The 13264-nt window shown below is 46.9% G+C and overlaps 1 protein-coding gene across 1 annotated transcript; it reads right to left on the reverse strand.

Moving 5' to 3' along the window:
* LOC125426263 (olfactory receptor 1019-like) lies at positions 1-11129 on the reverse strand. The gene is made up of 4 exons (XM_048484524.1): positions 11120-11129; positions 8142-9071; positions 3640-3710; positions 1-60 (listed from the first exon to the last, which is right to left on the reverse strand). Exons 2-4 carry the CDS (start codon positions 9013-9015, stop codon positions 1-3), a joined length of 1005 nt encoding a protein of 334 aa, XP_048340481.1. The 5' UTR covers positions 9016-9071; positions 11120-11129.
* Between the last annotated feature and the right edge of the window lie 2135 nt (positions 11130-13264).

Consider the following 13264-nt stretch of genomic DNA (forward strand, 5'->3'; position numbering starts at 1 on the left):
CTATCCAGTGAACTCAACACAGGTAACAGATGTGATGGACCAATCAGGGCCCTTGGAACCCTGGTGGGGGGAGGGGGAGGAACAGAAGGAAAAGGAGCTGTTTATGGGTTATTTGAGTCAGATAGAGTTTAGAGGTTCCTTGGGCAGGTTAAGTACCTTACTGTCTTCAGTCACTATTGGATGAAGGGGGCTGTATCACGTGGTAACCTAGTGTAGTACATACTGGACTGTGGTTCTAATTTGTTGTCTTTCATGGTTACTAGAAAACTATGGAGCAGACAAAAACTAAGATTTAAAAAGACTGTTATATAATTCAAATAGATAAGATTGGAAGAAAGTAACAGTGTTTAGAGTCCAAGATAGTCTGGCAGTTACTGATGTTCTCTTCACTCTGGCGCAGAACATACATCTATATATATAAAAAGCAAACTGTGAGTTTGTTCCTGATGGTCTAGCACAGGAACTGCTGGGCCAACTCCTCTGAAAATTCCCAGCTACTGTAGTCAGCCAGGCGAGAGTGTTTTTAGATGTTCACATACCTGAAATTTCACACCTGGCCCATGTAAAATGTCTTCTTCCTGGCCCTCCAGGGTGAAGGACATGAAGCTGGCTGTGTGTAACTGTCACCCTTAGAATATTCGTTCAGCATGGTATTCCCTTAGAATGTTCACTTAGATGGCCAGAGATGAGCAGTGAAAACAGTACATAGGTAATAACTAGAGTGGAAGTGAAACACATACACGTTGTCATGTGAGATGTAAGGTGGGGTTCCCCCCACACGAGTGGAAGTGAAACACATACACACGTTGCCACTTGAGATGTCAGATGTCTATCATCTATCCCATTTTAGGTTGGGGAATTAGCAGGGACACACCTTGCGCTGTGAGAGGAGAGGCAAGGGGAATTTTTCCCACCTGTTTTACAGGGGTTTTCCCTTAAAAAAGCTGCAGGAAACCAGAATTTAAGTTAAGTTTGACAACTTTATTAAAGAACAAAAATAATAAAAGCTACACAAGTATTTCAGCAAAACACACACATACAGAGTTTCAAAAGCTGATGATATAGACAGAGGTGAAAGATAGATGCAAATAGTAGAGGTTGTTGTAGGAGCCCAGAGTAAGTATGCCTGTGAGTCATCCCGCGAAGGTGTCGCCGACTAAGGAATAGGCCAGGACGCGGAGGAAGGTTTCATCTGGTGTGGAGAGCCGTCAGCTTAACTTTAAGGGAAGCGCGGGATTTACGTGATCCCTGACAACTCTGCCTGTGCTGGTCTCTGGCACCTTTATTAGGGTTTCATTGTGGGCATGTAAAGCGAGGTGGGTAGGGAGATGAGCGGGAAGATCGAGGAGACTCTGGAGATCACTCATAGTGATGCATGAGATCCTCACCTGGCTACGTCGCGGCGAGAGGAGCTGTAAAGCGCTCTGAGCCTAATCCTCACCTGGGGGCAAGGACCATTGTCCCTGCGCCCGGTGATCATCGAGCCAGGCAGTTCATGACCCTCGTGACTCATAGGGGATGAGGAGTGGGGGTGCGGTGCGACCAGCAAAGCCCGTCACGAGAAGTCCGTTGGCGTCCCAACGCCTTGGTCTGCACTACTCTGTGCTGCTGGGTCAGCAGTGCATTACTACATCTCCTCCTTTTTACATTTTAGAAAAAGGAGGGACCGAAATGCTAAGGGGCGATTTAAAGGGACGCTTGTCTCCTCACCACTGTCTGGTATCGAGCTGACCAAGCTGCTTGCACGTAACATTAGAACTGGCTAATACAGGGTAAGGGAAATTCGAGGGAAGCTTCTTACACACGTTACAAGTAAGCAACTTATGTAGACAGGCATTGAACGAAAACAAGATCCGATAACCCAGGCACAATTAAACCAATGCGAAAGAGCTGTACAATAGCACTCGAAGCCATCCCTCCCGGCAGCCAGCTCCGGAGGAGCTGACTCACCAATGGGGCAAAACATCATCACAATTTCAGATTAGATACAACTTCTTGCAGCTCACGTACTTTCATATGAATCAATTGGGAATTATCAGAAAGATTAAACAACACATATTATGTACATTCTCACAACCTTGGTGATGTAATAACAATAAGTAATCAATAGCGGCACGATTGTTCAGGGTCAACTTGACGAAAGTTCCTGCTGCTCGGAGGCCAAGAGCATCCAGAGCAATGGAAGGTAGAATTGATATAGGCTTCAAGCAAGGCACAGGCCAGCCGGGCCAATAGTCTTGTGGTGTTACAGGAAACAAGTCCGGAGGGCTCCCCCACAAGGGAAGTTGAGGGAGACAGGCTCTCGCCTTGGAGAGGGCTGCACCGCTGGCCGCTTCACCAGGAGGGATCGAAAGGCAGAGCGGAGCGGCAGGCGTAAGCGTGGCCGGGCTCCTGGGGTGGAGAGCCTGGGGGTAGCAGAGAGTTAAAACCCGGCAGAGCAGACAGGCGGAAATGCAGCAATAACAAATAACGCACTTAACTTCAAAAATTAGAAGACATGCAATAAATTCAAACAATAAAACATGGCTAAACGATACATAGCCTGGATGATGTGTTGAAGGAAGGCAACCCGCGGTTGCATAATTGTCCAATGCCATGGCTCTTGCTGTTTGACTACCAAAGCTACAGAGCCGATGGCGTTAGGAGAATTCCATGGATTTCTGCCACCAAGAGCCGCAGGGAGAGCTACTAATAGTCTTTAGCATTGTACGGTTCAAATTGGATTCTCACGAAAGCAAGGCTTGGGGAGGAGAAGGCGTGTTCCAACAATATCTGGCTTTTCGCTGAGAAACGAAGCCGGAGAGTTCCAAGGGTTAATCTATCCAAGGAATGTCCCCTGGCTGCAACTCCAAGCTTCCCAAAGCCAGGGGGCGGCAGTGAGAGGAGAGAGAATAGCAATTGTAGATGAGGGAGCAGCAACACGCGGCATCAACCTCTGAGCCACACAGCCTTGGCCCAGGCTGCCGTTCCCCAGGGGGGTGGCCGCAGCCGGGCTGTGGATCCTTGAACGGAAGAAATGGGTGTGCTGAAGCTCCAGAGAGATCCCTCCCATCCTACAGCCCCAGGCTGGGGCAAAATCGGGCCCTCTCGACAGGGCGGTGGCGGGTCGGATCCTCCAGGGAGGCCCCTGCTCCATCTCCGGGATGGGGCTGGTCTGGCATGGCGAGCTGGACTCCTGGTATGGAAGAGAAAAGACAAGCAACGCTTTTCCCCTAGGGGTTTTGCTATGTGCTGGCTGAGTTAGTCCTTATAGATGACATGATGCGTAGGGCTGCCTGAGCCACTGAGGGGGGCGGGCAATTTTTTGATAGAGAATAGAGAAGAGTACTTTGTTTGTTTGTAAAACAATCCCAATCACCGTCTAAGGTGTGGGTTTTTTGCAAAGCAACTTGAACAATTCACAATTATAGTCATATCGTAATATAGCATCTAATGCAGGAAAAGATATAGAGAAGATGCAAAGAAAACAGTTCCTCCTGGGCTTGAGGTTTGATCACAGGAGACAAATTGAGAGGGGTTTGCAAAAACCCTTTATCAAGGATCCCCTAGATCTAGAGGTGGGGTGCTGTCCAGCCCATTAGAAAGAGGGAGGGTGTGCAGAAAGGAAGGCAGGGGAAGGGTTTTGAAGTCAGCTCTTACCTTCCCCTCCGGCTTCAAGGGGACTTTGGCGGTCGTTTGAGCTGCAGCTTCCTGCACCTTCACAGCGGAGGCTGTGTAAGATAGTTGTGGTGTGGCTGAGAGACCCCTTGGCAGCTTGTGACTAGCCAGGAGAGCCAGCCAGCAGAGAATGTGGGAGCATGAAAATGATTTTGGCTTCATATATGTAAACTTGCCGTTTCACGCCAATGTGGCCAGTGTAGGAACTCAGATGGACGGCGAAAAGGTTCTCAAAGCGAGAGGTTTGAAGAAAAGTTTTGAAGACAAGTTTAAACTACCACAGATGGAGGCGGCTTGAAGCAGGTCCCATCGGTATCCTGGGGAGCACGCGACGAAGCTGTGTCCCGTTTAAGGCGGATGCTGTAATGGGCGAAGCCTTTCAAGGCATTGGCACACATAATCAGAAGGAGAAAAACTTTAACTGAAGCACAAGAGCATAGCTCAGAAGCAATGGAAAAAATCCCCCCCTATGAGGGGAAAACTTTAGGGGTCCCTTGAAAGGGGGCAAGACATACAGAACATACATAGTACAAGGTTACAGAGCATTACATAAAGTAACGAGGAGGATTTGCAACTCTGATTTGAGATTTTGCTCTCTCTCACAGGTGCTGACGATTTTGCTGCCACTGGGAGCTTTGAGCTTAGGGCTTTGCATTGCGGCTCAGAGGCGGGCTATGAGGATCTGGTTTGAAACCTTACAGCTGGAGAGGGCCAAGGGGTTTCTTCTCTTCACGAAAGGACTTTTGGCTTAAGGCCCGATTGTGCGAAAGCATCTTCCCCTTTCCATGCCTGCCTCATTGTGTCACTTTCCTGTAGATTGGCTATGGGGCATTCTGAGGAGGGCTCAAACGGCAGTCTCTCTTCAATGCACAGCATTTTGCTTTCTGCTGCAATTCAGTGACTGTGGACTCCTGGCAGAGATTTTGAAATGCGTGCCATTCTGGGGGCACTGGCGGAGGCATGAGTGGACTTTGGACGTAGAAGGGTTATCAGAGCAGGAAGTATATGGAAGCGTAGGGGGGGAGCAAGCTGGCAAAGACCGAGCCCAATGGTCTCCGTGGGGATGGGATCACTATACTGAGCTGGGGCAGCTGAAGATCTCACGGGGGAGCTCCGGGGAAAGAGGTTTGAGGTTGGCGGATCTTGGTTCCGGGCTGGGGAGATGCCCGGGCGCTGGCCTCCCAATGGCGGGCGGCGATTGGGAGCGCCAGGTGCTTCAGGACTTTCCTGCAGGGTCATCCGCCTCTGGGGAGAGACCCTCCTCCGTCAGGGTTGTAGGCCCCCCCGCCGAGACAGCCTACAATTCCTCGAAATGTCACCTGGCTTGCCGCATATTGAGACACTTTCGTCTCGGGGGCTGTCTCGTAATGGCAGCGGAGAGGGCGGCGGCTAGAAGGCTGGCTTGATGGGCGAAAGACCACGATATCCTGGCAAGCTTTTGAGCATGTCGACCGAAGTCTTCGGGGTTTCCTTCCTAGGCCTGTAGGATCGCTTTGCGGCACTCTCAGCGGAGGCGTTCTCAACGCTTGGCAAGGCGCTTTAAGGAGTTCGCCTAAAGGCCTCCGTTGTCAACCTGCCTCTTTGAGGGGCCTCCTGGAGCCTGTTCACAAACTCAGCATAGAGACTCCTTTGGAGGGCTTCTGCCGGGTGCTAAGAAAAACTTTGCAGGTTGGCATTGTCCGGGTATTGGGGACTTCAAAAAACGCCTTCAGGCGCATTCAGAAGGCGACCGTAAAGGGGCAGGGCTGCCACCGGCAGGACGATCTGGATTGTTGCAGGGTTACTGAAGGCATGTCGGGCCGTAAAACTGAGCTGGCTGCTGTGCCGGCTGAGGCGGCTGCCCTGCTAAAGCATTGCTGGCGAACTTCGGCTACTCCCAGATCACCACAAATTGTGCAGGGCTCAGGAGCACAGCGGAAGGTGGTCTTCTCCAGTCGCCCGGAACCATTAAGAAATTGATTCCTCGCGATCGCCTTCTAGCATGCCTCTCACATAGGACTGGTGACTTTACGTCTCCGCATCAGCTTTGGCGGAGCTTGAATCAGTGAGGATAAAGTTATAAGCTTAAGGGGCGGTACTTTCGACAACCCGCCCGGATGATGATACCCACCCTCTCCCTTCAGTATCTGTAGGAAATGGACGGGGCACAATGCAAGGAATATCGGCATCGTCTTCCGTCAGGGTTTCTTTCTTCTGCAGATGTCGTGGCTGGCCATCGTTCTGGCGCAGGAGTTCTTGAAACCCGCGCCATTCTACCGATGGGCGCTGACGGAGGTGCAGTGGCCCGGAAGAAAATGAAGGCGGAGCAAGGGCAGAGGGCGGCTGGAGCCAGCTGTGGAGAGTTTGAAATGGGCGAAGGAGCAAAGGGGGGGCAGAAGGAGGACGAGGCGTCCAATTTAGTGGGATAGAGAAAATTCGAGTTGAAATTGAAGGTGAAAGATCGAAAGGAGGGCGGCCTAAGCAGCAAGGGGAGCATATCATAGGTCTGCAGGCTGATGGCTGGCATAACATTGTACTCCCCATCGCATCAGTAGCTTAGCGACATCGGTGCGCTACGCAGGCTCTGCGCGTAAGAGTGCGCCCGATGTTTTCCCAGTCCTTAAGATTCAATGTCCTCTGGGTACCATGGACACTGAGCTTCAATCTCCTCAACCAATTTGGCGCAGCTCCCTTCTCTTTACGGAGGACCCTGCGCGTGATTTCGCTAAACGCTTTCAGTTCCGCCAACGTGCTTGCTCATGGCGTTTCTCCTGCTTTGCAAGCACCTCCCATACTACCACCGGTGTTCCGTCGGGACCGAGAGAGTGTCTCTAGGACGCTATGTCTCTGGATGCGCTCGATTCAGAAGGACGAAGGCGATACCGAAACGGTGGTCCCTGGACGCGCCGATCCAGCGGACTTCGGTATCGCGGCCCTTCCCATAGCGGCGACGGTGAGCAGGGTGGAGGTTCGAGGATTCCCGGGTTTCGAGCACCAGCTTGTAGCTCATCCCCGCAGGGTCGCCAGCTTAAGGGAATAGGCGAGACGCGGAGGAGGTTTCATCTGGTGGGAGAGCCGTCAGCAACAGGAAGCCAGCCGCTGGGATTTCGTGATCCTGACAACTCTGCTGCCTGTGCTGGTCTCCTGGCACCTTTTATTAGGGTTTCTACATTGTGGGCGCTAAAGGAGTGGGTAGGGAGATGAGCGGGAGACCGGGAGACCTGGAGATCATCATGTGATGCATGATCTCACCTGGCTACGTGCGGAGAGGAGCGTAAGCGTCTGAGCCTAATCCTCACCTGGGGGCAAGACCATTGTCCCTGCGCCCGGTGACTGAGCCAGGCAGTTCATGACCCGTGACTCATAGGGGGATGTGAGGTAAAGAGTGCGGGGAATGCGGCACTACCAGCAAGGCCGTGAGGGTCCGCTATGGCGTCCCAACGTTCTACCACGGTGCTGCTGGGTCAGCAGTGCATTACTACATATACCAGTTCCAAAGGATAGATTCGAGGAAGCAGCATCCAGTGCCTACACTGGATGCAGAGGGAGAGGGGTGACATCAGGCACAGTGGAACTGAACTAAAGGCAACTCAGGGTCCAAAGAGTGAGGAGCCCTCATTTGGGAGACCTAGATATGGGGAAATTTGACACTGGTGATGCTAAGAGAGGCAATCTTGCTTTTCAAAGCAGAGTTCCATTCTCAGGAGAGAACAGTACAGTGGAAAATTGTTTGAACAAGTTAGAGCAGGAAAGAGTCTAGTTCTTGATTAATTTTTAGGTAGAGTTGACGAACTTACAACTCGGGATTCCAAAACAAAGTAAGGTTTGATGGTCCTTAGGTAGTAGGACAGGAAATGTTATGACTGGATTGGCTAGAGAAGAAAGGAATCAGGAAAGCTACTTCTGTTGATGATGAATAGTGCTTTTATACCCTTTGTGAGCTAGAGGACAGGTGTGGCCAAGTCCAAAATCAAGATTTGGCATCCATCTTAGTCTGAACTGTTTATGACACTAATAGAAAAGTGACTGGTAGGGCATATCTCAGAAACTGCCCCCCCTGTCTTGCCATGAAATTCATGTCATGTCTTGAAGTTTTTAAATTTGTGCTTTATAACTCTTGAATAAGAGTTTGTACAACAAAAATTTAAAAACTTCAACATTCAGAATCAGCAGTGGGATAGCAGTGTGAAAGAAATATAGTAATGTGCTAACTTTAATGACTTTGTCTAGGCTTTCTTTGTTACATATATGAAGAACTATAGCCTGTTCCTTCAACTGCTTTTATTGGCTAACTGGTCTACCAATTCACCATTGCTCAGTACCACATTGAATTTGGTAGTTCGTAACCATTTGAAATGTATTGTACTGTAGATTGGGCAGCATCTACAGCTCTAACTGGCCATGGGCTTGCATACCAACAATGTCACCCAGCAGACATCCATTGCAGAGTAGGGATTTTGAACCTGGGTCTTCCATATTCCTGGGTCTGACCCTCTAACTACTACCCCTTAAGAAAGCTATTACTAGTGTTTGAATCCTTTGCAAAGCATTTTTCACTTCCTTGTTCCTCAAACTGTAGATAAGGGGGTTCAGTACAGGGATCACCACAGTGTAAAACACAGAGGCCCACTTGTCCTGGTCCAGGGAGTAGCTAGAATTTAGACGTAGGTACATAAAGGCTGTTGTTCCATAGAAAATAGTTATAGCTGTCAAGTGTGAGGCACATGTTGAAAAGGCCTTTTGCTTTCCCTCAATAGAGCGGATTTGCAAGATGGCTGACAAGATCAACATATATGACACCAAAACTTCCACTGAAGTGAATATGCTCAGAACTGTAGCAAATACAAAGAGTACCATTTGGTTGAGGCGTGTATCAGTACAGGAAAGGGCTAACAAAGGGGGAACATCACAGAAGAAATGGTTGATAATATTAGAGTTACAAAAAGATAAAGTAAAGGTGGAAATTGTTTGTGCCATTGCATTCAGAAAGCCAATGGTATATGATCCAACAACCATCAGGATACACTTTTTTCGAGACATCTTGACCATATACATAAGAGGATTGCAGATAGCTTCATACCGGTCATTTGCCATTGCAGCCAGGAGTATGCACTCTGTACTTGTACAGAAGACAAAGAAATACATTTGTGCAGCACAATCTATATAAGAAATGGTTTTCTTCTCTGCTAAAAAATTCTCCAGCATTTTAGGGGCGACGGCTGTAGCATATCCAAAATCTAAGAAAGACAAGTGGCTGAGGAAGAAATACATGGGTTTCTGGAGCTGAGGTTCGATCCAGATTAACACGATCATCCCAAGATTTCCCATTAGGGTAAATAAATACATAATTAACACAATAACAAAGCACAACTGCTTCATTTTTGGATTCTCCACTAATCCCAAAAGAACAAACTCAGTGAGCTTTGTGTTGTTTTCTTCAGTCATTTTACTGCTGTAACTAATACTTTTTGCTAGAATTTTGTTTGTTGATAAGATCTAACCTGTAATTTAGGAAAAAAAGATAAGTAAGATACCATTGTTTGAACTTAAATTTTGAAGTTCTTAAATTTTTCTTTATAAATTCTTTCCCCCCAGCATTTTCAATGTACGGTATGCCCCCTGGTTCTATTTTGTGAGAAAGAGAGAACAATTTATCTCTGTTAACATTTTCTACCCTATGCATAATTTTATAAACTTCAATCATATCCCCCCTCAGACATCTCCTCTCCAAACTAAAGAGTCCTAAATGCTGCAGCCTCTCCTCATAAGGAAGGTGCTCTAATCCACCAATCAGCCTTGTTACCCTTCTCTGCACTTTTTCTATCTCTTCGATATCCTTTTTGAGATGTGGTGACCAGAACTGATCATAGTACTCCAAGTGTGGTTGCACCACTTCTTTATATAAGGGCATGACAATCTTTACAGTTTTATTATCAATTCCTTTCCTAATTATCCCCAGCATAGAGTTTGCCTTTTTCACAGCTGCCATGCATTGAGTTGACATTCCCATGGAACTATCAACTTAGATGCCCAAATCCCTTTCCTGGTCTGTGACTGATAGCACTGACCCCTGTAGCGTGTATGTGAAGTTTAGATTTTTTGCCCCAATGTGCATCACTTTGCATTTTGCTACATTGAACTCCATTTGCCATTTCTTAGCCCACTCACCTAATTTGAAGGTCGGCTTGGAGCTCTTACGCCAATCCTTTTGTGGTTCTAACAACACTTCCGCATTTGGTATCATCTGCAAACAGCCACCATGCTACCCACCCCTACTTCCAGGTCATTTATGAATAGGTTAAAGAGCACTGGTCCCAAAACGGATCCTTGGGGGACACCACTCCTTACATCTCTCCATTGTGAGAACTTCCCATTTACATCCACCTTTTGCTTCCTGTTTCTCAACCAGTTTTTAATCCACAGGAGGACTTCCCCTCTTATTCCTTGACTGCTGAGTTTTCTCAAAAGTCTCTGGTGAGGAACTTTGTCAAAAGTCTTTTGGAAATCCAAGTAGACAATGTCCACTGGTTCCCCCTTATCCACATGCCTGTTTACACCCTCAAAGAACTCTAGTAAGTTTGTAAAACAGGATTTGCCTCTGCAAAAGCCATGCTGACTCTTTCTCAGCAGGTCTTGCTTTTCTACATGTTTAATAATTTTATCTTTAATGATAGATTCTACTAATTTACCGGGAACAGATGTCAAACTGACTGGCCTGTAATTTCCTGGGTCCCCCCCTAGATCCTTTCTTAAAGATTGGTGTGATATTGGCCATCTTCCAGTCTTCAGGGATGGAGCCTGATTTCAGGGATAAGTTGTATATTAAAGTGAGAAGATCAGCAATTTCATGCTTGAGCTCTTTAAGAACTCTTGGCTGAATGCAATCTGGGCCAGGGGATTTGGTAACATTTCGTTTATCAATGGCTGCCAGAACTTCTTCCTTGTCTACCACTATCTTCGCTAGTTCCTCAGATTTGCCTCTTAAGAAGCATGGTTCAGGTGCAGGAATTTTCCTCACCTCCTCTTGGGTGAAGGCAGATGCAAAGAATTCATTCAGCTTCTCTGCAATCTCCCTGTCATCCTTTAGCACACCTTTTGTTCCTTCGTCATCTAATGGGCCTACTGCTTCCCTAGCTGGCTTCCTACTTTTGATGTACTACTTGAAGAACTGTTTGTTACTGGTCTTGATGTTTGTAGTCATGCGTTCCTCATAATTCTTTTTTGCCTCCCTTACAGCTAACTTGCTTCTCTGAATTGTCAAATTCAACTGGTTGTGGTGGGTTTTCCGGGCTGTGTGGCCGTGGTCTGGTAGATCTTGTTCCTAACATTTTGACTACATCTGTGGCTGGCATCTTCAGAGGTGTATCACAGATAAAAGTCTGTTTCACACTGTCTAGTGAGAAGCGAAAGTTTGGTAAGTTCCACCCAAACACTTACTGATTGGTTCCCCACCCTGGGACATGGACAATATACCCCACTAAACTTTCCAGAAAACTCACCACAACCAACTTGCTTCTCTTTTTCCACCATTTGTGTTCCCGTATTCTTCATCAGTCGAGCTGGACTTCCATTTTCAAAAATGTTATATTTATACAGCATAACTAATCTAATCCTGTATAAATATAACTAAATGTTATATTTATACAGCATAACTAATCTAATCGTGACTTACACTGCCTGCTAGTGCTGGTGTTCAAAGGTTTAGTGCATCTGGATGTGGAAATTCCTTTTAGTCATCATGGCTAGCAGCCATTTATTGACCTACCCTCAATTAGTCTAATCCCTTTTAAAACTATTTATGCTAGCTGCCATCATTGCATGAATTGGCAGTAAATTCCAAAACTCAATAATTTGTTAAGTGAAGAAGTACGTTGTTTTGTCTGTTCTGAATCTATTGCCCATCAACTTAATTGGGTACTTTGGAAATTCTAGTATTATGGGTAAGAGACAAAAAGTTCTCTGTATCCATTTCTTCCACCCCATGCATACTTTTGTAAACCTGTACCATCCCCTCTCCTGTTTAAATGAACCTCCTAGAATAAATGATCTTCAAAAGGAATTTTTGATTGACCAAAGTTGATAGATTAACAAAATGAACTTTTAAATATGACCATGGCCATAGACCTTCAACTGGGGTCCTGATCCAAGTGCCCACATAATGGAAACAATAATAATGTGCTATCTCAATGACTGCGTCCAGCCTATGGCTTGGATCTAGTAGGGATGCCAGCTTCCAGATGGGAGCTGGGGATCCCCCGGAATTACAGCTCTTTTCCAGACTGCAGAGATCAGTTCCCCTGGAGAAGACGAATTCTTTGGAGCACTGACCCCACTGAAATCCTTGTCCTTCCCAGACTCCACCCCCGAATCTCCAGGAGTTTCCTAATCTAGATTTGGGAATCCTCTCCTTCCCCATTCCCTGCTGATGGTTCTGGGGACCTGGAAACTCCAGGGTATAGAGTTTCCATGGGTGGAAGGGTTTGTACCCTCAGTCCAGCTTTCCCACCTCATCCTTCGTACTGAAGTTTCAAATGCAGTTTCAAGTGCTCCCCCACAAATGCTATTGCTAGGTCCAGGAAGACCTTGAACTCTTTGTATAATCTTGTAGCAATTCAGTTGTAGCAGCACACTAAAAATGTTCAGTTTGCAGATCATTGCGCCCAATTAGAGTTATTTTAACCCACAATGTGTTCCTAGTCCAAAGCAAAAACACTTCAGAAAGAAAAAAGGTGTGAGGAGATGCCCCCAAGGGGATGCAAAAATGTGGAGGGAAGGAGAGAAAGGTAGGAAAAGAGTAAAGGTATACTTAGCAGGGCAAGAAAGAATGGATAGGCAGCAGGAAGCCAGAGGACAATAAGACCAGTCAAATGAAGATGGTATGAGATCAGAGGTACTATATTGGGGTGGGGGGAGGGCGGTGAAGATAGGGCATGTGAGGTTCAAAGAAGAAAGGTAAAAGAGGAGAATTTTGGTCATGCTCTGCTTGTCTTGAAGAAAGGATCCCTTTGTCTGATGTAAATAGTGGGAAAAGGTTTGGGAAACAAACTTAGAATGATAGGGCATGGGAAGTCCCTTTCCTTTTAGCTAGTGCAAGGTGATCCTGTCCAGGAAGTGTCAAGGCCCTCACTAGATGCCTAAGTGTCTGATGCTATTGGCTGATACCTTTTGTAGGGTAGCTCAGGTAACTAAAGGTTCATGGAGATGGAAGGTGTGGGGCCCTTATGGGACACTATAGCTGACCAATGTCTGGCCTGGAAAAATGCTAAGTGGGAAAGCAATTATGCTTTCCTGCCATCCTGCTTGATTTGCTGTTTGATTCAATTTTTGTATAGTCTGCAGGATATTTTTGATATTTTGGCATGGAATACTTATTGGTCCTCTTTAGGTAACTCTTACCTTCCTTGGATGAGGATGGGAATGCCAAATGGGAGACTTCTTATAGCAGTACACTTCCTAGCTTCAAGTATTCTGGCCTGTTGGCACCCAAGACAATGGTAGGACAAAGGAGGGGCTTATGTAACTTCTGACGAAAGCTAGCATTTTAAAAAAAAGCTAGAACATCTGCCATGCCACTTCTGGTCTCAACTGAAGTGAAGGAGGCATGCCTTCATTTCCTCCCATGGCTTGC

The sequence above is a fragment of the Sphaerodactylus townsendi genome, linkage group LG02, assembly GCF_021028975.2.
Source record: "Sphaerodactylus townsendi isolate TG3544 linkage group LG02, MPM_Stown_v2.3, whole genome shotgun sequence".
Classification (NCBI taxonomy): Eukaryota; Metazoa; Chordata; class Lepidosauria; order Squamata; family Sphaerodactylidae; genus Sphaerodactylus; species Sphaerodactylus townsendi.

What these genes read in the sequence shown, in the direction of transcription:
- LOC125426263 (XM_048484524.1), bottom strand. Translation starts at nt 9,015, where the DNA reads ATGAAGCAGTTGTGCTTTGTTATTGTGTTAATTATGTATTTATTTACC. An exon ending in AGTAATAGCTTTCTTAAGGG is followed by an intron (nt 3,711 to 8,141) that starts GTAGTAGTTAGA and finishes TATCTTACACAG; the next exon opens with CCTCCGCTGTGAAGGTGCAG. An exon ending in CCTTGAAGCCGGAGGGGAAG is followed by an intron (nt 61 to 3,639) that starts GTAAGAGCTGAC and finishes TCCCCCCACCAG; the next exon opens with GGTTCCAAGGGCCCTGATTG.